This window comes from Caretta caretta, chromosome 11 (assembly GCF_965140235.1).
Source record: "Caretta caretta isolate rCarCar2 chromosome 11, rCarCar1.hap1, whole genome shotgun sequence".
In the NCBI taxonomy this organism is placed as follows: Eukaryota; Metazoa; Chordata; order Testudines; family Cheloniidae; genus Caretta; species Caretta caretta.
In genome coordinates, this window is record NC_134216.1 from 74226032 (window position 1) to 74247833 (window position 21802).

The following is a 21802-nucleotide window of genomic DNA, read 5'->3' on the forward strand; positions in this document are numbered from 1 at the left end:
GCCCCAGGACCGACCCTTGGGGCACTCCATTTGATACCGGCTGCCAACTAGACATGGAGCCATTGATCACTACCCGTTGAGCCCGACAATCTAGCCAGCTTTCTATCCACCTTATCGTCCATTCATCCAGCCCATACTTCTTTAACTTGGTATACTGTGGGAGACCGTGTCAAAAGCTTTGCTAAAGTCAAGGAACAACATGTCCACTGCTTTCCCCTCATCCACAGAGCCAGTTATCTCATCATAAGGCAATTAGATTAGTCAGGCATGTCTTGCCCTTGGTGAATCCATGCTGACTGTTCCTGATCACTTTTCCTCTCGTCTAAGTGCTTCAGGATTGATTCCTTGAGGACCTGCTCCATGATTTTTCCAGGGACTGAGGTGAGGCTGACTGGCCTGTAGTTCCCAGGATCCTCCTTCTTCCCTTTTTTAAAGATGGGCACTACATTAGCCTTTTTCCAGTCATCCGGGACCTCCCTCGATCACCATGAGTTTTCAAAGATAATGGGCAATGGCTCTGCAATCACATTCGCCAACTCCTTCTGCACTCTCGGATGCAGCGCATCCGGCACCATGGACTTGTGCTCGTCCAGCTTTTCTAAATAGTCCCGAACCACTTCTTTCTCCAGAGAGGGCTGGTCACCTCCTCCGCATACCGTGCAGCCCAGTGCAGTAGTATGGGAGATGACCTTATTCGTGAAGAGGCAAAAAAAAAAAAAAAAGCATTGAGTAAATTAGCTATTTCCAGATCCTCTGTCACTAGGTTGCCTCCCTCCTTCAGTAAGGGGCCCACACTTTCCTTGACTTTCTTCTTGTTGCTAACATACCTGAAGAAACCCTTCTTGTTACTCTTAACATCTCTTGCTAGCTACAACTCCAGTGTGATTTGGCCTTCCTGATTTCACTTCTGCATGCCCGAGCAATATTTTTATACTCTTCCCTGGTCATTTGTCCAATCTTCCACTTCTTGTAATCTTCTTTTTTGTGTTTAAGATCAGCAAGGATTTCACTGTTAAGCGAAGCTGGTCGCCTGCCATATTTACTATTCTTTCTACACATCGGGATGGTTTGTCCCTGTAACCTCAATAAGGATGCTTTAAAATACAGCCAGCTCTCCTATACTCCTTTCCCCCTCATGTTATTCTCCCAGGGGATCCTGCCCATCAGTTCCCTGAGGGAGTCAAAGTCTGCTTTTCTGAAGACCAGGGTCCGTATTCTGCTGCTCTCCTTTCTTCCCTGTGTCAAGATCCTGAACTCGACCATCTCATGGTCTCTGCCTCCCAGGTTCCCTTCCACTTTTCCTTCCCCTACTAATTCTTCCCGGTTTGTGAGCAGCAGGTCAAGAAGAGCTCTGCCCCTAGTTGGTTCCTCCAGCACTTGCACCAGGAAATTATCCCCTACACTTTCCAAAAACTTCCTGGATTGTCTGTGCACCTCTGTATTGCTCTCCCAGCAGGTATCAGGGTGATTGAAGTCTCCCATGAGAACCAGGGCCTTCAATCTAGTAACTTCCGTGAGTTGCTGGAAGAAAGCCTCGTCCACCTCATCCCCCTGATCTGGTGGTCCCACTACGACATCACCCTTGTTTCTCACGCTTCTAAACTTAATCCAGAGACACTCAGGTTTTTCTGCAGTTTCATACCAGAGCTCTGAGCAGTCATACTGCTCCCTTACATACAATGCAACTCCCCCACCTTTTCTGCCCTGCCTGTCCTTCCTGAACAGTTTATATCCATCCATGACAGTACTTCAGTCATGCGAGTTATCCTACCAAGTCTCTGTTATTCCAATCACATCATAATTCCTTGACTGTGCCAGGACTTCCAATTCTCCCTGCTTGTTTCCCAGGCTTCTTGCATTTGTGTATAGGCACTTGAGATAACTTGCTGTTTGTCCTGCTTTCTTAGTATGAGGCAGGAACCCTCCCCTTTCGCGTTCTCCTGCTCGTGCTTCCTCCCGGTATCCCATGTCCCCACTTACCTCAGGGCTTTGGTCTTCTTCCCCCAGTGAACCTGGTTTAAAGCCCTCCTCACTAGGTTAGCCAGCCTGCTTCCGAAGATGCTCTTCCCTCTCTTTGTTAGGTGGAGCCCATCTCTGCCAAGCACTCTTCCTTCTTGGAACACCATCCCATGATCAAAGAATCCAAAGCCTTCTCTCCGACACCACCTGCGTAGTCATTCATTGACTTCCACGATTTGATGGTCTCTACACAGGCCTTTTCCTTCTACAGGGAGGATGGAACGAAGACACCACTTGCGGCTCAAACTCCTTTATCCTTGTTCCCAGAGCCACGTAGTCTGCAGTGATCCACTCAAGGTCATTCTTGGCAGTATCATTGGTGCCCACGTGGAGAAGCAAGAAGGGGTAGCGATCTGAGGGCTTGATGAGTCTTGGCAGTCTCTCTGTCACATCGTGAATCCTAGCGCCTGGCAAGCAGCAGGCTTCTCGGTTTTTCTGGTTTGGACTGTAGATAGATGACTCAGTCCCCCTGAGGAGAGAGTCCCCGACCATCACCACCCGCCGCCTCCTCTTGGGAGCGGTGGTCGTGGAACCCCCATCCCTAGGACAGTGCATCTTATTCCTTCCAATTGGTGGAATCTCCTTCTGTTCCCTTCCCTCAGATGTATCATCTAGTCTGCTCTCCGCATTAGTACCTGTGGAGAGAACATGAAAACGGTTGCTTACCTGTATCTGCGTTGCTGGTACATGGACGCTCCCCTTTCTTCTTCTGGAGGTCACATCCTGCCAAATTTCTTCACCATCCTCCTGTCCCCACTGCACGGCCTGCTCTGAATCTTCAGAACACTGTGCCCGTAGAAGCATATCCTGACGTCTTTCCAGGAAATCTTCAGTTTCTCTTACGCAGTGCAGGGTTGATACTTGTTTCTCCAGACCTTGAACCTTCTCTTCCAATATGGAGACCAGCTTGCACTTTGTACAGACAAAGTTGCTTCTGTCCTGTGGAAGAAAGACAGACATGGCACATCCAGTGCAGGTCACAACAGCTGAACACTCCCCATCCATATTACCTTCCTTGTATGAGCTTCCTCAGGAGTTGTAGTAACTACTCAGAGAAACCACCAAGATGAAAGTTCCTCTTCTTTTACCTATGCAGAGCCTCTGAGCTTACACTTCTGGTTCTCCTTTTCCTCCTGAATATTATCACTGCTAGTCAGACCCGTTCTATATACTGAGGATTGCCATATTGCAAAAGAAAACAATTTATCTTACTTGCTAATTGGTCTTGGAGATATGGTTACACCAACTTGTACTCTGACGGAAGGATTCTCCATTGGGTGAACGGACTCAGGCACAGTAACTAGCTAGACAATGTGGGGCCGTCTAAGCAAATTTATTCTCCAGCTCTGGAAGCTCTCAACTGGGATAGAGAGGTTTCCTGCTGGAGAGAAGAAGGGCTGGGTGTGGAGAGTCCTGGTATCAGGTTGGCTGCCTACTGACTGTCTGAGATGAGAAGGAGCACAGTGAATGTACATTCTGGTATTACCCCATCACAGAACGTGAGAAAACTGTGTTCTTCTGCACTGTATTTTCAGTCTCTTTCTGGGAACCTTTACTGCTTGGCTCGCTCTCTCTCTCAAAACCTCTCACATTCACAGCACTTTCTCTTTCTACCAGTTCAGCCAGTTATCTCAACCTAGCATCCTGTGCCCTTGAAAGAAATCCACCATAAAATTAAATTAAAACACATCGGAGAAGAGTCATCAAAAAGGTTCCTGAAATCGGAGCTTATAGCCTGACAATTCAGTAAACAAGGAAGTGGAAACTTAATATAAGACGTCAAAGCAGCTAATAGGCAATGTTGAAATCCTTAAAAATAAAAAATAAAAAAAAATAAAACCTCTACTTAGAAATCATCCTGTGTACAAATAGTTCCCCTTCAATCAATATATTTTGTTGTTTTGCAAAGTTTTATCTTTACAATTTTGTTAGGTTTTTTAGGTTCTGAGCTTAAAGTTTTTGAATACATGTGTTCAGCCAAAAATCTGTAGAATTTTCACAGAACATTTTGCATGCAGTTAACACAAGCAGATAAATATCCTGCTAAGGAGTGAGTGCCAAAAAAATAAAAATAAACCTTCAGATGAGAGGACAAGTTATATAACTTCCAAAAGCAGCCATTTGCACATGTCTGCTGACTCCTAGCTTGTTTAGACTATAAGTTCCTGGGGGAAGGGACTCTTTCTAAATATATTATTGTTTTGTAAAGTACCAGGCATGTTGGTGGTGCTTAAAGATAATGATTCTTTTTATTTGTTTTAACTTCTTTTAAACTATGCACTTGGCTAGAGACCAAACTCTGATTCATTTAGGCTTGTAATATGTACCAGATATTCTGCTGACAAGTGGACTGGCTGAGCGGGTCACAGAGCTTTCCAGGAAAAGGAGCTGAAAAGGAAGAAAAGGATTCTGGCTGATCATCTCAAGGAAGGGCATTCCATCCATGGGCTTCCTTTTTGATGCATACAACACAATACTCTGTATTACAGCAAGATCTCTAACCCATAAGCAGATACTAAGGATGCCTTTTCTCAAGAATGTATTTTCTCCTTTGCCTTTCACTTCCCTCTCAGTACAGTGATGTGGAAGGCTGTAAAGAAAGTGGGCACTTCTCAGTAATCCGCTGATCTGTGTTGCTCCCAGTGTCCCTAGAGATAATATCTCACTAAGACGATCTGGATGATTCCAAATCTTCCTCCCCCTGAGTTCCATGGCTTTCTGCACCAGGGTCCAGTGTTTCATTCCTCCTCAAGCACCTTAAGTCTTTTGTTCTGGTCTGTTTCCTAAAAGAATTAGAGAGATTGGATAAAGTGGTCTGGACTGCAAATATGCTCCAGAACAGATATCACGTGGTGGTGGTCATGGCATGATGCTGGGCCAGGGGGAGCTCATCAAGCATGGCCAAATTTCCAACGCACTTTGATTTTCATAAGAAGGGTTTGATACAGCTCCTAGCTTTTTAAGAGTACAAACCACAATTCTTAGCACCCTCGTGTGATCAGTGGGAGGGGCCACAGGAAGTTATTTCCATCTGGACTCCTACTTCCTTCCCTGTTTGGAGTCCCACAACTTGTTGAGGCCTGATTACAGTTTACTAGTTTTCTCAAGATTAACAGACACCCCTCGCTCCAACCCTCCAAAGACCCATTCATTTTCAAGTTTCAGAGTAGCAGCCGTGTTAGTCTGTATTGTAAGGTTTTCTCTCTCATCCCCCCTCCCCCCCCCCCACTCTCCTGCTGGTATTAGCTCATCTTAAGTGATCACTCTCCTTACAGTGTGTATGATAACACCCATTGTTTCATGTTCTCTGTGTATATAAATCTCCCCACTGTATTTTCCACTGAATGCATCCGATGAAGTGAGCTGTAGCTCACGAGAACTTATGCTCAAATAAATTGGTTAGTCTCTAAGGTGCCACAAGTCCTCCTATTCATTTTCAAGCCATTACAATTTCAAAGCTTTCACAAGGGCTCAGCACTGGCCTAACTCTGCTCCTATTCATGTCAATATTAAAATTTCCATTGACTTCATTGAGAGTAGTTCGGTCAACACAGTGCACTTTTGAAAATTCCTCCCTAAGTATTGTTTTTTAATATAGTTAGGCTTGGCAGAATTTGGTTTTTACTGTTTTATAATTTCGACTAATCTTGATCTATTTTTGAGCATTTTTGTCTCTTTTCATCAAATTAAATATTCACAATTGAGCAAAATTATGGAGGGGGTCAGACAGTAGTTATTTAACGAAAATACACATTAAGATTCAAAATATTAAAGGTTTATAACTGTTAAAAAACAAACTCCCAACATCACGTTAAAATAAAGTAAATAACCTTAAATCAAAATCTAGTAAGTTTTCAAAAGCATTTTTCTTACTTTGCCTATCTTTAAATGGTGATTATTATCGATGGTAATATTTATTTTATTAGTTTGTGTGTGTACGGTGAAATGAACATTTTACTGATAAAATTCAAATCCTTCCAAGTCTAAATATAGTTCTGTAGTCCTGTTAGTGTCCTCCCCTCAGCTGGGAAAGAAAGCGAGATTGTAGCGCTTTCCTAATTTCTATCCTATTTGGTATTCCAAAACAATGTACTCATTCTTCATACTTACGCCAGTTACATGATTGCCAGGTGGGTTAGGAATTGTATCTAGGATTGGTAGAGAGCAGCACAAGTGCCTTGTCTGGTCAGGATCAGAGCACATTTCACTCATGCTGCAGCCCTTTGTTCAGCAAATGAATTGTGTATGGTGGTCACAGGGACTAATTTTGACCCAAATCTACAGTGTTGGTTTTGCTATCAAAAATGAAATAGTCAACCAACTGTCGGAATTACCAATTAGCATCATGACCCTTCATGTTAAACTTGCCAAAATCAACATGCAACTCATTAGTGCATATGCTTCAATTCTTGACGCTGATGATGAAACCAAAGAAGGATTTTACGCCAACTTTGTTCAGATTCTCTCCGCCATCCCCAAAGAGGACAAGCTCATACTCCTTGGCAATTTTAGCGCAAGAGTTGGACATGACTCAGCATTTTGGAATGGCATAATTAGAAAGGAAGGAGGGGCAAGATCAATTTCAACAGAATTCTCCTGACCAAATGCGCGGAATATGACCTAATTATCACACACCATGTTTCCACCAAAAGAATAAGTAGAAGACATTGTGGGAACACACGTGATGTAAACGTTCGCATCTGATTGACTATGTCATTGTCCATGCTTGTGATTGTGAAGACGTTTATATCATCAAAGCGATGACTGAGCAACATTGCCTTATCTGCTGTATCACTTACATCAAATTCACACCAAAATGACAAATGCAGAAGAAATCAGCTAAATGGAAGATCAATGTCGAGAGTCTTAGAGACCAACTAAACTTGACCTTTTCCAGCAGTGCCTCCCCAAGAAACTGATGAATATCAAAACTGAGATGGAGAGCCCCAAAGATCACTGGAAAGCCCTCAAATTTTCCACCCATGCTGCATGTGAAGGAACACTGGGCTTCTCAACCAGGAAGCACCAAGACTGGTTTGATGAAAACTATGAGGAAATCCAAGACCCGATCGACCATAAACATAAGGCCTTCTGTGGTTGGCAGAATGACATCAATTTGAAGCAGAAGCAATATGTCCACCATCAACTCAAAGCTGAAGTTCAAAGGAAAACCTGTGAAATGAAGAACAAGTAGTGGGAGTGCAAAGCGAAGGAGATCCAACACCCATGACATGCGCGGATTCTTGAACACCACCAAAGTCCTTTATGGTACCAAAGGGCTAACCCCACTCCGATCCAGGGGTGGAGCAAAACTTTTCAGGGAGAATTTATCTATCAATGCATGTTGGAAAGAATACTTCAAAGACCTTCTGAATCGTGACTTCAATATTGATCTTTGACTTAAGCCCTCAACATCCTATCAAGGATGACCTCAAAATCGTACCAATGTTCGTTGAGGTAAAGAAAGCCATCAAATGCATGAAGAACAATAAGGCATCTGGACCTGATGGAATCCCCACTGAAATCTTCAGAGGAGGAGGAGAACAGGCTCACTAGCTTCATGTCTTAATCCTCAAGATTTGGAATTCAGAAGAAATCCATGCAGATCTTAAAGATGACATGATTGTGACCATCTTCAAGAAGGGAGACAGATTAGGTTGTGGAAACTATTGAGGAATCACCCTGTTGTCCACCTCCGGAAAGGTTCTTCGAGAATTCTCCTCAACCGGCTGCTCCCCTTGGCCAAGAAAATCCTCCCAGAATTGTAGTGCGGATTCAGACCATCTCAGAGTACCACTGACGTGATCTTCTCTGCTTGCCAACTTCAAGAAAAGTGCCGCAAGCAACATCAACCTCTGTAGATGGTTTTCATTGACTTCACGAAAGCATTTGACTCCATCTATCGTTAGACTCTCTGGAGAATTGTCATTACATTTGTATGCCCGCCAAAATTTGTTGCCGTCCTCTGACTCCTCCTCAGCAACATGTCTATGACAGTTATCAGCAATGAATCCAAAACGGATCCCTTCCTAGTCAAGACAGGAGTTAAGCAAGGCTGTGTCATCGCTCCAACCCTTTTCTCTGTCTTCCTTGCTGTCATCCTATTCCCCATCTCTGACAAGTTCCCCTCCAGACTTGATGTCCAATACAGAATGGACGGCAAGTTCTTCAACCTCAATAGTCTCCGTTCCAAGACAAAGACTATCACTAAATCAGCCATTGAACTCCAATATGCGGATGATTGTGCCCTGTGTGCCCACTCAGAAGAAGATCTTCGAAAGAGTCAACGCTTTCTCTGAGTCCTACAACCAACTCAGCCTCACACTCAACACCAAGAAAACTAAGGTACTCCACCAATAGCATCCAAATCACCTGGATCATGCTCCTTTAATTCAGGTCAGTAAAGGGACCCTGGAGAACATCAAGCACTTCCTTTACCTCAGCAGCTGTCTGTCTCAGAAAGCTGACATTGATGAGGAAATTCAACAGCACCTTCAATGTACCAGTGCTGCTTTCGAACACTTGAGAAAACATGTCTTTGAAGATCATGACATCAAGAATCACACCAAGCTTCTCATGTACCAGGCTGTTGTTATCTCTGCTCTTGTATGGTGTCAAAACCTGGGTCATGTGCAATAGACACCTCAAGGTTCTTGAATGATACCATCAACAGTGCTTCTGTAAAATCTTCCAAATCAAGTGGGACGGCCGACATGCCAACATTAATGTTCTTCTTCGAGTGATTGCTCATGTGTATTCCACAATAGGTGTGCATGCGCGCCACATGTACCAGTGTCAGAAGTTTTTCCCCTAGAAGTACCCGTAGGGGAGTGACCCCTACGGGGTACTAGCGACCCCTGGAGTGGTGCCTCCGTGGCATGGTATAAGGGGCGCTGCGTGCTCCCCCCTCCCTCAGTTCCTTCTTGCCGTCAGTGTAGGTGCTTCAAAACTGCTCTGCTCCAGCTTTGCTGTAGCTCATCCCCAGAACTGCTTATTCGTTCAGCATGTGGTACCTGAAGTTAGTTGATTAGTTTAGTTTAGTTTAGCAAGAGCGCCCGGGCCGGGGCATGCCCCTTGCCCTGGGTTTTAAGTTGTGCAACACTTGTAGGTGACCTATGCCAGTGACTGATCTGCACGCGGACTGTTTAAAATGTTTGGGTGAAACCCATCTCAGCAATCGCTGCAAGATTTGCAAGTCATTTAAGCCTCGGACCAAAAGAGAAAGGGACATTAGGCTCCGGGCTATTCTGATGTATTCGGCGCTGACCCTGGTGCACTGCTCAGAGTCAGCACCGCTGTGTCAGTGTGCAGCGACCTTTCATCACCATCGACTAGTCGGCACTGTTTCCTGCCCATGGGGCATGCCAAGAAGGTTAAGAAGTGGCATCAAGCCTCAACCTCCAGGCAGAGGAGGTGGAGGAGCCCTCAGACTCCCTGTTTAATGTACTGTCCACCTCGGCGCCAGTCAGGGTGGCCTTGCCTCTCCAATGAAGGGGTGGCTAAAATTTCAAATGCCCTGTGGCAAACCCCGGCCTCATTGGCCCCCATCTCCAAGAGAGCATGACACAAGTATTTTGGGCCTGCCAAGGGGCATGAATACTTGTACACCCACCCTGCTCCTAACTCCCTGGTGGTTGAGTTGGTCAACCACAGGGAATGGCAGGGCCAACAAGCACCTACCCCAAAAAATAAAGATTCAAGGAAGATGGATTCATTTGGAAGAAAAAATTATTCTTCCTCGAGCTTCCAGTTACGGGTGGCGAACCACCAGCTTCTCCTGGGCCAGTAGGAGTTCAATCTGTGGGGTTCACTGCCCAAGTTCGAGGACTCCCTCCAGGAGCGCGACAGGAAGGAGTTCAAAGCGCTGGTGGAGGAGGGTACAGTGGCTGCTAGGGCAACCCTGCAGGCAGCTTTGGATGCAGCGGAGATGGCTGCACGGTCCATGGCTTCCACTGTGTCCAGGAGAAGGGTGTTGTGGCTCTTGCTCTCTTGGCTGTCCAGTGAGGCGCAGACCTCCCTGCAGGACCTACCATTTGACAGCAAAGCTCTGTTTGCGGAACAATCAGATACAAAACTGCATGGCTTGAAGAACTCCCACACGACACTCCAGACTCTGGGTCTCTATGTTCCAGCTCCGGCTACACCTAAGTTCAAGCCTCAGCAGACTCCCACCCAGGCCACCCACTCAAAATATGAGACTGCTTATAAAAAGTTGCGGGACTATAAGAAGTGCCCTCAGAGGCAGTCTCGACCTGCCTCCCAGCCTGGGTCCTCCAAGGGCAAGTAGGCTGGGAAAAGGCGGTTTTGACGGGACGCCCGGGGGTTCCCTTCCAGTTCTTATTAGGGATCCACCCTCAATAAAGCTTCTCTTCTACAATCAGTTGTGTGCTTTCCTCCTGGAGTGGTCGCGGCTGACCTCGGACCGATGGGTCCTCAACACCATCTCCTGGGGCTACACCCTCCAGTTTATTTCCACCCTGCCCAACCACCCTATGCCCCCGTCCCTCCTGAGGGACCCCTCTCACGAGGCTCTTCTTGAGCAGGAGGTGGGACACTCCTAGGCCTAGAAGCGATTCCAGGGAAGTTCAAATGCAAGGGGTACTACTCCCGCTATTTCCTTATCCCAAAGGCCAAAGGGGGGCTCAGGCCAATCTGGGAACTGCGAGGCCTGAACCAGTTGATGAAGCTCAAATTCCACATGTTCTCCCTGGCCGCCATCATACCCTCCCTTGATCCCGGGGACTGGTACGCCACCCTCGATCTGCAGGACGTGTACTTCTGCATTCATATATTCAAGGAGCACTGATGCTTCCTCCGTTTCACGGTGGGGCAGGAACACTACCAGTTTATGGTCCTCCCGTTTGGCCTGTCCACTGGCCCCAGGGTATTCACGAAATGTATGTTGGCGGTAGCGGCCTACCTCAGGCGCCAGGGGGTCCAGATCTTCCTTTATCTGGACAACTGGTTGGTCAAGGGCAGCTCCCGGTCGCAGGCACGTGATCACATGGCGCTCCTTCTGTCCATGTGCACCACTTTGGGTCTGTTGGTAAACAACGGCAAGTCCACATTAGTCCTGGTACAACGCATAGAGTTTATCGGGGCGGTCCTGGATGCCTTGTCGGCCAGAGCCTCCCTCCCTCTCGACAGGTTCGAGACCCTGAAGGGGCTCATCGACACGATCACAAGGTTTCCGGTGACAACAGCCAGAGCATGCCTCCAGGTCTTGGGTAACATGTCGGCGTGCACGTATGTGGTCCGTCATGCCAGACTGATGATGAGGCCCCTGCAGCTCTGGTTGGCCTCGGAGTTCTCCCTGGCCAGGGACAGGATGGACAAAGTCCTCACGGTCCCGGAGCCAGTGATCACCTCCCTACGGTGGTGGTCCTCCCTGGGAACATGCTCCAAGGGATCCTCTGCCACGAAGCCCTCAGACTATGGGACTTTTGTATAGCCCACGACGTTTGCCTACAGGCCTACCGGGAGCCCGGAACTCGAGCAGGGACTTCTCCTCTCAGCACGAGTGGTCTCTCCACCCAGAGGTGGTGCACAGACTTTTCCAAGTGTGGGGAACTTCCCAGGTGGACCTGTTCGTGACTCGGCAGAACCGCCGCTGTTCCCGGTTCTGCTCCGGGGGGGGGGACAGTGGCGGTTCTGCCGAGTCGCGAACAGGCTGGGACGGGGCACTTTCTCCAGTGCCTTCCTCCTGTCCTGGCCAGGCCAGTTTCTCAATGCCTTTCCCGCATTCCCGCTGATCGGCAAGGTTCTGGAAAAGATAAAGACGGACATGGCCCAGGCAGCATTGGTACAGGACCCTCACAGGCCTGGTGGTCGCCCCGCTGTGGCCATTGCCGTCCTGCCCGGACCTACTCTCCCAGGACCAAGTCCGCCTGCTCCACCCCAACCTAGCAGCACTCCACCTCGCTGCGTGGCTGCTCAATGGTTAGACTGAGAGGAAAGGATGTGCTCGGAGGGCGTTCAGGGCGTCCGCTTAGAAAGCAAGCGACTTGGCAAAGTGGTCTCGTTTTTCCAGATGGGCGGATGAGTGGGGCGTTTCCCTGGTGGCTGCCCTAATCCAGCTGATTCTGGACTACCTCCTTCACCTTAGAACGCACGGCCTGGTGCCCTCGTCAGTCAAGGTGCACCTGGTAGTCATATTGGCCTTCCACCCATGGTGCAGGGCCACACGGTATTCTCCCATGCTATGACTGGCTGATTCCTTAAGGGATTGGATCCTCTCTTCCCGTATGTTAGGCCCCCAGTCCTACAGTGGGACTAAACCTGGTGTTGGCCCACCTCACGGGCCCCCTGTTTGAGCTGCTAGCTACATGCTCCTGGTCACACCTCTCATGGAAAGTAGCCTTTCTGGTAGCGATCACTTCGGCTAGCCGGGTCTCGGAACTCAGAGCCCCGACCTCCAAGCCTCTGTACACGGTGTTTCATAAAGATAAGATCCAGCTCCGCCCACACTGTTCATTCTTCCCAAAGGTGGTCTCTGCCTATCACATGGGTCAGGACATTTTTCTGCCGGTCCTCTGCCCCAAGCCCCATACGTCCAGTGAGGAGCACCGCCTCCACATGCTGGATGTGAGACGGGCTCTGACTTTTTACCTGGAGTGGACTAAGCCGTTCAGGAAGTCCTTGCAGCTGTTCATCGCCTCAGCCGAGCACATGAAGGGTTGGCCGATCTCCACTCAGCGGCTCTCCAATCGGATCACCTCGTGTATCCGTACCTGTTATGACCTGGTGGGAATCCCTCCGCCATCGATTGTGAGGGCACACTCGACTAGGGCACAGGCATTATCGGCTGCCTTTTTGACCCATGTCCCCATTCAGGACGTTTGTAGGGCTGCCACGTGGTCTTCAGTTCACATGTTCACCTCACATTATGTGATAGTCTCCCAGACCAGGGAGGACGCCGGGTTTGGCAGGAACGTACTCCGTCCCGAGAGTTTGTGAACTCCTACCCACCTCCAACGGATATAGCTTGGAATCACCTATTGTGGAATACACATGAGCAATCACTCGAAGAAGAAAAGACAGTTATCTTTTCCGTAACTGGTGTTCTTCGAGATGTGTTGCTTTTATCTATTCCACATCCCGCCCTCCTTTCCCTCTGTCAGAGTTGTCCGGCAAGAAGGAACTGAGGGTGGGGAGAGCACGCAGCTCCCCTGATACCGCACCATGGAGGCGCCACTCCAGGGGTCGCTAGGGGCACTCCCCTACAGGTATTGCTAGGGGAAAAACTTCTGACACCGGTGCATGTGGCGAGCACGCACACCTATTGTGGAATAGACATGAGCAACACATCCCGAAGAATACCAGTTACGGAAAAGGTAACTGTCTTTTCTGTCCCAAGCCAAAACCTCTAGCACCACCAACTCCACGGTGCTAATCATGTTCTTCGAATGCCTGAAAATTGACTCTCAAAGTAGATCATGTTCTCATAACTGAGCCATGGTCAATGGACAAGGGGAGGGGAAAAAAGGCTCTTCTAAGTAATCTTCAGAGCCAATATGAAGAAGTGCAATTAAACTCATGGGAAACCCAAGCCCTTGAATGACTTAAATGGAAAAGGACTTTATGGCAAAGATTCCAGTATTTTGAGATCCAACAGAGACAACGGGAAAAGAGGAAAGAACGTGCTGCAGCCCAACTCAACAATCCAGACCCACCCATTCTACTGGGAAATGTCTGCACCAATTGTGACAAGATCTGTGTATCCCGGATTTCATGGAAGGCAATCTTCTTCGAACTCCAAGGGATCACTGATGGACATGCCTAATCCCTACCATGACGAATGGCCTGTTTCTGTCTGTGGCTGGCCCCATCTTATTAGGAAATGTAGTGGCATTTGTTGTGGTAAATTGAGTTTTAGTGACACTTGGTCTCCATGACTATATTGTATTTCTTTGGGAATAATATCAATGAGAGCTTTAATTAGCAGTATCTCTGTTTCCATGTTTATTGTAATGACTGAGGGATTCTATTTTAGCTGCTTTACTTGGTACAGTTGAAAAGAAAATAAGTTTAGAATGTATTTATTTAAAATGCTGTGGTTTGCTTCCCTCTGTTTTCTAAATAAACCTGATTTGATTGAAGAGAATGGAAAAAAAGTCATTTTAGTAAATGTGGTTGATACTTGTTGTACTGTTGTCTTCACGTTTAGCTGTAAAATGATAAATGCCATTAAATCCACTACATTTTCCTGAATACATTTATTAGCATTAATATATGCCATTGGAGCCTCAGAAGCTTTAGCTACAGGTACAGTTAAGCATTTGTTCGTTTTTCGTGAATAGTAGAAGCAGTGATATTAAGCATATGCAGGAATCCCTATAGTTATAAATATTTACAAATATTTATTTTGGCAAGAGCCCCTTATTCAGATGTTCCCTGCTGCACTCTTACTAATACAGTATCCATATTTTTCACAGTACACTCTTCAAATTACGATATGTTCTGGAATTAGTCCTAAGGCAGGGGCTTGCCCATCCCATATAATTTTATTTTGTTTTAAATATTTAATTTTTCTTGTGTTGCAAGAAAAAACATACTTTTAAAAGAACTGTGCAATTAACATATGAGCATTGCAGAATTGCAATTGGTAGACTTGCCTGTAACAGAGTTTGGTGATAGTGACTCCTGCTGTTTTATAAAGGTATGAGAGAGGGTTCTTACTAGGATAACTAATAAGCCTTAACAAACCCATCTAAACGTTTCTTTGCTTATATAGAATTGTATTTCAAAAGACACTTACGAATAGTAACTATGGGCAATATATTCCTGCTTTATGTGCTATCACACAAACAGTAGGAAAAGAAGGAAGTCTCTATTTGCAATGTAGAAAAAATCCACTTTTCTGCTGTGTCTATATTGGGGTTCTGCGTTTGTCATTATTGCCAGAGTCTACAGGAGACCTCATTTCACTTTGTCCTAACAACATGATCTAGAATGCTGTCTCTTCTCTTCAATAAGGCAGGCTTTTTTTCATTTCTTTTCTCTGAAAAGATTCATAATCTACAGCGAGTATACTTGTTAGAGAGTGGATTGGAACTCCAGCAGAAACAATACATCTTTAATGAAATTTTTAGAAGAAATCCGGTACAAATCTGTCTTCACTTCTTTTCTTCTTCATTTACATTTCACTACAGATGTTCATGAAAAAACAATTCCTTCTAAAACATCTGTGTATTTAAGCCATTCCAGGAAGCATAACATGCTAAGCCCAGCAGACTGCAGATGGAGAAAAAAGGCTCCTGATTTCATTTTAAAAAAACCCCAAGCCTTTTTAAACATCGTGCAAAAATTATTTTTCATTTGCATACTTTCTAGGTTATAATAGCCACCATGTGGTGGACTTGTTGTAAGTCTGTAATGATATTTTTTTCTTCCAACAGAGAAGTGTTAGTGGATGCTGCTACTTAATTAAAAAACAAAAAATTGGACTTCTGGAGGTTTTATTTTTCTATGTGGTTAAATCCTGAATTGCTCTCAGTTGTTTAAGTAGGTTGAACTAGAACATTATGAATAGACCACAGTATTTGCAATTAATGTAATTGTAAGAAGTTCTGCATTATATAGTAGTTAATATGCTTAAAATTTTAGCAAAAAATGATAGAGGAATGTTTAAAACTCTGAATAGTTAGCCAGTTAGATTGCAGCATATACAGGCATTACTCCTTTCTTTCCACATGCTTGTATAGATTTTTATAATAACTTTGTTTATAATTTGCCCTCTACAGAAGCGCACTGTGCTAAAAATGTCAATGGCACCACTTAAAAAAAAAACACAAAAGACAGCTATCAAAAAGTTTAACAAATAAAAACACAGTATAAAAAAGGGAGGAAAAAAGCAATCAATACAGGGCCACAGTAGCAAAAACATATTTTATAAATAAGCAAAACATCTTTGGATTTTAAAAAGGTGTGTGATACTTTCTAAAACTGGAGAGAGATGGAGTGAGATTCTTTTTCTTGAGGGGGAGGCAAGTTAGAAATCCATACCTTAGTAGCTACCACAGCTCTGGCCCAATCCCCTCCCAGTTAAGACAGGGTGGTGGGAAGTTTTGACAGTGGGTGGTATCTGAGCACAGATACTCATTAAGTCAAGGCTGAAGGAAGAAGTCTCAACTATCGCCAGGGTCTACTAAGGGTTTTAAAAGTCAACAGTGCCAAATTAAAATCAATCTACTAGTTTATAAGCTGCCAAGGTAAAGAATGCAAGGCGGGAGTAATGTGATTATGGTAACTCAAGCCAGTGAGCAAACATGTTCCTGTACTCTGAGTAATCTGCGGCGTAGTAATATATGTAATTGAAGTACGCGGAACATTCTGTCTTAACACACAGGATGCAAATGAAATCTGGAAGCATTGTAGGAGTGATGATAACCCAGATATTTAGGTGGAGCTTCTTTTTTAAAGAGCTCTAATATTTCCAAGATTTGTGGTGGGAACTTGAAATTTGGCAGGAGACTAGTCCTGTTATGAGGAAGGTGCCTTTTTGTGGCCCCATGGAAAACCATTCTCATGTGGCCAAGTTATTTACTACTAAAAATTGTCATTTCTCATCTGATTTTTTGCTCAGTGCAGCTGGCTCCTGGCTTGCCATTACAACACTGAACATTATGTTAATGCTGCGCATTCACCCACCCTAGTGCGCTAGGAGATTAAATGGATTCTCATCCTACTGCTGACCTCCCCATGTCCCATGAAAATACCTTTTGCTAGGTATTTTCCTAGGGGATGGTGCACTGGGCTGGGACTTTGTATGTGATGCTGGGCAAATCACTTCAATCAAAACTTTCACACGTGGTCACTAACTGTGTGTTCCTCATCTTCTAGATGTCCAAATTTAAAAACCTGATTTTCAGAAATGCTAAGCACTCACAGTGATAAATGAAATCAGTGGGTGCTGTGGATGTCAGACCCTCTGGGAGTAAAGGCTGTATGGTATAGAGTGCTGGGATTCAGGAGGTCCTCAGTGCTAATGCTGGCTTTGCTATTGTATATGTCTACATGGCTAAAAAGCCTCTGCAGCTGGCCAGTACCATCCTGCTCTGACTTGGGCTGCAGGGCTTTCAGTGCTGTATAGACTTCTGGGCTCAGGCTGCTGCTCAGCTCACTGGGCTGCATGGCAAAACCTGGACAGGGCTAAACTGTGTGCTCTGAACATTTCTCTGGAACTGGTGCAAATGCAGGGACTAGGGGACTGTTTGGCAAATTGTGTGTGTGTGTTAGAGGAGCCGGTGAGCAGAAGGCATGAGAAGCAGTTGTGAGCAGAGAGACAGAGCTCCTTGGGCATAGACCTGACTGGAAGGGCAAACTTGGAAACCAAGAGTAAGAAACTGCTTGCTCTTGTTTTTTTCTACTGTGCAGGGAAAACAGTGTACAGTCTTTGTAACTAAACAGGTGTGCACCGAAAAACACACCTGACTCATCTCATCTCTCTCCTCATTAAAACAGCCTCGAAGGCCCTGGATATTGGCTGACCACTTGAGCCAAAGGGGCAACAGTACTTAACTTCCTCACAGGGGAGTTGTGAGGATTAATTACGTAATATCTGTACAGTACTTTGAACATGTGAAGTGCTATTTAAAATCATTAAATACTCTGAAAAATCAGGTCTTGGTGTCTCAAGATAGGTACCCAAAATTATTGGAGATTTTTGCAGATTTTGGCCTTCATCTCCCTGTATCTCAGTTCTTCTGTGAAAACTCTACCTACCTCTGAGGGGTGTGGCAAAGATGAGTTCAAATTCATTGGGCTCAGACAACTTTTATTCTGGCACTTTACTAATTTGTGAGGGTCTCATTTTGTAACCTCAATAACATTGTCTTAATATAGTCATGGTATTTTTGGTTATAATAATTTTCTTATAAACCATTTCAATTGATCAAGAATACTTACAAATGCAAATGTGTTAGTTAAAAATGCACAATAGCTATATAGTACTCAGGCCCAGGCTAAACTAGGCAATTTTTTCACCAGTGCAATTACATTGATGTTGGTTACACTGGTGCAAGCCTGTAATGTAGATATGCTGCATCAGCACAAAACTGGGTTTTCATCAGTGTATCTTACTTCGGTATGCAGCGATGTAACTGAACTTTGTACCAGTAGTGGTTTGTTGGTTTGAATTACCTAACCGTACGTGGGGCCTCAGTTAAGAAATGTTTATTCATGTATCATAGATTCATAGATACTAAGGTCAGAAGGGACCATTATGATCATCTAGTCTGACCTCCTGCACAACGCAGGCCACAGAATCTCACCCACCCACTCCTGCGAAAAACCTCTCACCTATATCTGAGGTATTGAAGTCCTCAAATCGTGGTTTAAAGACTTCAAGGAGCAGAGAATCTTCCAGCAAGTGACCCGTGCCCCATGCTACAGAGGAAGGTGAAAAACCTCCAGGGCCTCTTCCAATCTGCCCTGGAGGAAAATTCCTTCCCGGCCCCAAGATGGGGATCAGCTAAACTCTGAGCATATGGGCAAGATTCACCAGCCAGATCCTACAGAAAATTCTTTCCTGGGTAACTCAGATCCCACCCCATCTAATATCCCATCACAGGCCACCTATTTACCATGAATATTTAAAGATCAGTTAATTACCAAAATCATGTTATCCCATCATACCATCTCCTCCATAAACTTATCGAGTTTAATCTTAAAGCCAGATAGATCTTTTGCCCCCAGTGCTTCCCTTGGAAGGCTATTCCAAAACTTCCTTAGGGCATGATTCCAAAGAGAATAATTTAAAAATGATCATGACAACCTGACTCAAGTGAGAACCTGCTGAAGTGCCTGAAATTGACCAGTCGGTGAGCACAGTTGTTTTAGGGCTCTTCTGCCACAGGCTTGTGTGGATGGTGGTGCAGATGCATGCTACACTATTGGGTGATCCAGGAGCCATTGAAACGGGCTTAGACAAAATGCCTTTCTGGAACTCTGGTGGCTCTGATCATTGTCCTTCCTTCCATGTGGAACCAACTGTGGATTGATGAGCATAGCCCCACCTCTTTTGGAGAAGCTAATGCTATTTAACTAATTGGTCCATTGCTCACTAAGTACAGGGGCTCTGATTGTAACCAGCTCCTGCACAGGGCCACAAAAGTTAAGCCAGAGTCATCTTGTACCACACCCCCGAAGAGGCTAGCCATAATTTAGCATGTACTCTCTTTTAAATTTGGAATGAGGATGAGTGGAGTGACCTGCCCATCGTAATGCAGGAACCATTTGCACAAGGAGAAATGTTCTTTCATTGTTTTGTTAAATGTATTAAAACACATTAGCATCAAGGTATAACAGTTTCTGTTTGGCACATTGTGGTATGAAGGCTTTGGGTGGTCAGATTGCGTGCATTCACTTCTTTTTTCCTTTCGCTTCTCAACAGCAGCAACAGGAAATGCTAGCAATGAAACATCAGCAGGAGCTCTTGGAGCACCAGAGAAAGTTGGAGCAACATCGACAGGAACAAGAGCTGGAGAAGCAGCATAGAGAACAGAAACTACAACAGCTAAAAAACAAAGAGAAAGGAAAAGAAAGTAAGTAGCAGCAAGATAGTTTATTTCAGTGATGGAGTTGACAGTAGGTGAATAGACTCGTGCCCATGGCACTCTGTCTTACACTGTGATTGTACGAAGACAGTTTACAAAGCTCATGAAACATCCGTGGCTCTCTGCATACAGAGACTGGTTGCATGAAATTCTCATGTTAACTGTGAGACGGGATTGAGAATAAAGAAAAGATGAAACTGTATCCGAGCCCTCAATTTTGTTTTTTATATACATAAAATAAAGTATTTCTTTATACCTTACAAAGTATAGTTTGCTCTTGCGTATGTGATAGTACCCAAGGAAAAGTGTGCAACAAGATGCAGTAAAATTATTTTTTTCTTTGAGAGGTGTCCCTGTGGGTGCTCCACTGTTGGTATCGGTGTGCCCCTGCACCGTTGTTCAGAGCTTTTTACTGTAGTACCCGTACCAGCTGCACATGCACGGAGCCTGCCTCACTTACCAGTCTTGTCTTAAAAGTGCACATGCACAGCTGAACTCCTCTGTTCCTTCTCTACTGTCTCCGGCCGAAGTCGGACCTACAGCAGACGCTTTAAAACTTTTTCTCTTACCCATTCTACAGTCTTTTTTCCCCTTAGTTTAGCACTCTAGTTACTAGATAAGTTCATCCCTTTAAAAAAAAAAAAAATTGTTCCCGCTTGTCCCTCCAGCCAACACTAAAATGCCTGGCTCCCCAGAATTTAAGCGGTGCACTACGTGCAGGGATGTCATCCCTATCTCGGATGGTCACTCTCAGTGTATAAAATGCATGGGGGAGTCCCACATTCCTCAAAATGTACCCATTGTTCCAAATTAAAATCCCGGACATGTAAAGACAGAGAACTCCGCCTGAAAATGATTCTTGGGCAGAAGTCACTCGGACCTGCTTCTCACCCAGGTACAGGCTCCCCAGTTAACCGCAGCCCTCCCGCCTCCAAAAAGGATGAAACAAGAAAATGGCTGCCTCCCTCACCCAGAAGGGAAACATAAGCAAAAAGATTGCTGGGCAGGTCTATTTCTTCTATGCAGACCTTCCCCGGGCTCAGCACCTTTGATGCATCGGTTCCCCTAGCATCGCGCTAATCCCACCTGTGGCTGCGGCAACAGAGCAAGTTCCCAGTGCCGAGGCTTCAGGCTTCCAGTTGCCTGGCTCTCTCATGGCACCATCTGGCACCGCAGTGGACACGGTGCCAGCACAGATTACCTTGCCGGGAGAGACGCGGGCTGCACTTACCTCCCCGGCACCACCGACCTCAGTGCATGCATTGAGCGCTACGGTGCAGAGAATGTCGGTGGCGACCAACCCTCCAGTGCCGCAGGCACTCCTAGCGGAGGGTTTATCTCACACAGGCTCTCTGGCACTGCAGTTCATTCATTCACCGGACCTACAGGTGTCACCTAACCTACAGTCACCTCTACTTGACACCTGTTTTTCTCTGGACATTCGCATGCGGTCCGGACACCTGTCTCTAGCTTTATCTCACTTTTCTACTGATGAGGAAACCATAGTGCAGGGAGACTTTTCACCATACCAGTTCTCTGTCTCAGACCCAGATCAGCACTGGTCACAGAAAATCTAGGTCTTCGCTCATCAAAGACCTCCCTCCCTGGTATACAAACCTGTGGATGGTATGACCTATGCCTTTCCCTGGTCAGTGGCAATACTGGGGTCCATGGGCACCATATAAGTGATTCCACTATGATCGCCAAAATGCCAAAAATAGGAGCAATGCCACTCGCCATGACCAGTGCGTATGGCTACGAATGAGACAAACAACAAACTGTTACTCCATACTTGGATGAACACGCTACACATGCTTCCCCAACCCTTATGGAGCCCGTATCCACACAGGATGAGGCTATACTACCTCCCCCACCAATGCTGTTGGATGATATCTTAAAACTTCAAGACCTCTTCAAATGAGCTGCCAACGAGTTGAGGATTAACCTGGAAGAAGTTTCTGAAAACCAGCATGAGTTGACTGACATCCTGCAACCTTCCTCCACATCCAAGATTACCTTACCTATAAATTCAGCCATTATGGATCCTGCCAAAACCATATGGCAGGCACCGGCTACTAGCACACCTACCTGTAAGCAAGCTACCTGGAAATATTTTATTCCTTCTAAAGGGTCTGAGTTCCTTTTTACTCACCTACCGACAAACACATTGGTAGTAGAGGCAGCTAACCAAAAGAACAAACACCAGTTTCCCAGGTCTACCCAACTGA

General features: G+C 45.6%; 1 protein-coding gene across 12 annotated transcripts in view; it reads left to right on the forward strand.

Moving 5' to 3' along the window:
• Window positions 1-21802, forward strand: part of HDAC4 (histone deacetylase 4) — a 475906-nt gene that overhangs the window by 268046 nt on the left and 186058 nt on the right. For all 12 annotated transcript variants that reach the window (XM_048870012.2, XM_075118165.1, XM_075118166.1 and 9 more), the window contains one exon: window positions 19412-19562. In XM_048870012.2, the coding sequence (XP_048725969.1) occupies window positions 19412-19562 (151 nt within the window). The remainder of the gene's footprint in view (window positions 1-19411; window positions 19563-21802) is intronic.